Source organism: Hevea brasiliensis, chromosome 16 (genome assembly GCF_030052815.1).
Source record: "Hevea brasiliensis isolate MT/VB/25A 57/8 chromosome 16, ASM3005281v1, whole genome shotgun sequence".
NCBI lineage: Eukaryota > Viridiplantae > Streptophyta > Magnoliopsida > Malpighiales > Euphorbiaceae > Hevea > Hevea brasiliensis.
In genome coordinates this window covers 29,002,855-29,005,840 of record NC_079508.1, presented here as the reverse complement: position 1 = coordinate 29,005,840, position 2,986 = coordinate 29,002,855, and the positions used below count along the sequence as shown (strand labels likewise).

Below are 2,986 nucleotides of genomic sequence, written 5' to 3'. Positions count from 1 at the left end.
GGGACCTGAATAAGGCTACTCCTAAGGATGATTCTCCATTGCCTCACATCGATGTGCTTGTTGACAGTGCTGCTTGCATGGCCATGTACTCTTTCATGGATGGTTTTTTGGGATATAATCAGAACCTCATGGATTTCATAGATAAAGCAAAGACAACTTTTATCATTGAATGGGGGACTTATTATTATAAGGTCATGCCTTTTGGGCTAAAAAATGCTAGTGCGACTTATCAGACAATGGCTACTATGTTATTTCATGACATGATGCACAAAGAAGTTAAAGTATATGTGGATGACATGGTAGTAAAATCCCCAACTAGGGAGAGACAATTTGAGGCATTAAAGAAGTTCTTTCAGAGGGTCATCAAGTATAAATTGATACTGAACCCTAGCAAGTGTGTTTTTGGGGTCACTTCAGGCAAACTGTTAGGGCATATGATTAGTAGGAAAGGGATTGAGGTTAACCCAAATAAGGTGAAGGCAATCCAGGAGATGCCAGCCCCGAGAACAGAAAAAGAGATTAGAGGTTTCTTAGGAAAATTACAGTACATTAGTAGGTTCATAGCTAGGCTCACAACTACCTATGAACCAATTTTTAAGCTACTAAGAACGAATCAGCCAGTGGTGTGAAATGAGCAATGTCAAGAGGCATTTGAAAAGATAAAGTAGTACTTGAGCAATCCACCAATTTTGTGACCACCCATCCCTAGCATCCCTCTAATCCTCTACCTATTAATGGAAAACATGGCCCTGGCGGCAATGTTGGCACAAAAAGTAGAGAAACTGGAGAGAGCCATCTATTACATCAGTAAGAAACTCCTTGCTTATGAGGAGAATTATTCACTAATAGAAAGTACCTATCTGGTTGTAGTATGGGCAACTAAGAAGTTAAGGCACTACTTTCAGACCCATCGAGTTATTGTAGTATCCCGGATGGATCCTTTAAAGTACCTATTTGAATTATCGATGCTAGTTGAAAAATTGGCCAAATGGTTGGTCCTACTGTCTGAATTTAATATTGTGTATGAGACTCAAAAAACTATCAAAGGGCATGTAGTGGCCAAATTTATTTCTGAAAATCCAGTTAATGAAGAGGAAGAACTCGAAACAGCCTTCCCGGATGAGAGTCTCAAGCTAATAGAGGTCCAGCCATGGAAAATGTACTTTGATGGGGCCATGAATAAGAGTGGAGCCGGTAGGGGTAGTTTTGGAAGCACCGAATGGAGAACAATTATTAATGTCAAAAAGGCTATGTTTCCTAGCCACTAATAATATTGCAGAATATGAGGCTTGCATTTATGGCCTAGAGGCATTAATAGCTGTTGGGGCTAAAAAAGTGGAGGTGTTCGGAGATTCAATGCTAGTGGTTTCACATGTTAAAGGTGAATGGGAATTGAAAGAAGAAAATTTGAGGCCATACCTAGAGTATGCTAAGAAACTATTATTTAGCTTTGAGGAAGTGATAATGAAGCACATGCCTAGAGCTCAGAAACAGATGGCTGATGCTCTAGCCACGCTGGCATCCTTATGGGAGAAGGGTGATCAGAAGCTGACCCAGCCAGTTATCCTGATGAGGAGTAGAATCCCATGCTATGAAGGGTTAATAATAGCACATTTAGATCTAAAAGATGAGATGAAATGGTATGAGGACATAAGAAGATATTTAGAGGTAAGAGAATACCCACAGTCAGCCAATAGTAGGGATAGAGCTATAATTCGTAGATTACCCACTCAGTTCACTTTGGCTGGGGGGCAACTCCACAAAAGGTTCTTCGAAGGAATATTGCTCTTGTGTGTGATAAAAAAGTAGTTTGAGCAGATAATGGAGGAAGTACATGCAGGAGTGTGTGGTCCTCACATGAACGGAAAGGGCATTAGCGAGCAAAATTTTAAGATTGGGCTATTACTGGTCTACCATGGATACTGACTGCACTAAATTTGTGGAAAGATGCCATGAGTGCTAAATCCATGGGAATTTGAATCACCTACCGTCTAGTGAACTCTACAGTATGACTTCACCGTGGCCATTCTCAATATGGGGCATAAACATTATCATTGTGGCCATAGATTTATCATTGTGGCAATTGACTATTTCACCAAGTGGGTTGAAGCTGAATCTTATAAAGTAGTAGGGGCTAAGCAGATAAGTAAGTTTGTGCGAAAGAACTTGATTTACAGGTTTGGGGTACCCCATGAGATAGTATCAGATAACAGCAGCCAGTTCAAAGGTGATTTCTTAGAATTAATTACCGAATTCAAGATTAAGCATCACAAGTCCTCACCATACAGGCCACAGACTAATGGAGTAGTAAAAGCAGCAAATAAGAATGTGAAAACCATTTTGAGAAAAATGGTTCAAACTTATAAGGATTGGCCTGAGAAACTCCCTTATGCTCTTTGGGGTTATCGCACTACTACAAGAACATCCACAGGGGCAACTCCATTCTCTTTAGTGTATGGGGCTGAAGTAGTGCTACCCATTGAGCTAGAGGTCAAATCCTTAAGAGTGATACTAGAAGCTAAGATTCTGGAAAATGACTGGGCCCATAAAAGATATGAAGAACTAGCTTTGATTGATGAGAAAAGGATGCGAGCCAATATCATATGTAGGCTTATCAAAGGAAGATAGCAAGGGCCTTTAATAAGAAGGTAAAGCCAAGAAAGATCAAAGAAGGAGACATGGTTTTGAAACAAGCTCGGCCCATCCCTTTTGATCCAAGAGGAAAGTTTAAGCCAAACTGGGATGGTTCATACATAGTCAAAAAGATCTTGTCAAGAGGTGCTGTAAGAATATCAGTCCTGGATGGGAATGAATTTCAAGAACTAGTCAACTTAGACAAACTCAAACGGTACTTTGTGTGAGATAGGCCCGCTAGGCTGTAAACTTACAAAAGATGATCTAGGCAAAAGTAAGGGTCAAAAAAAAAATCCTAGATTGAAAACTTGCAAAAGGCAGTCTAGGCAAAAGGAGAGATGAGAGAAGATCT

At 40.2% G+C, this 2,986-nt stretch overlaps 1 protein-coding gene across 1 annotated transcript; it reads left to right on the top strand.

Moving 5' to 3' along the window:
• Positions 1-743: 743 nt before the first annotated feature.
• Positions 744-1,809, top strand: LOC131174593 (uncharacterized). The gene is made up of 2 exons (XM_058138349.1): positions 744-1,194; positions 1,280-1,809. Exons 1-2 carry the CDS (start codon positions 744-746, stop codon positions 1,807-1,809), a joined length of 981 nt encoding a protein of 326 aa, XP_057994332.1.
• The last annotated feature ends 1,177 nt before the right edge of the window (positions 1,810-2,986 follow it).

Excerpts from the sequence above, each read along its gene's own strand:
- LOC131174593 (XM_058138349.1), top strand. The coding sequence starts at position 744 with ATGGCCCTGGCGGCAATGTTGGCACAAAAAGTAGAGAAACTGGAGAGA. Across the intron at positions 1,195-1,279 it reads CATGAATAAGAGTGGAGCCG|AATATGAGGCTTGCATTTAT; the intron begins GTAGGGGTAGTT and ends ATAATATTGCAG.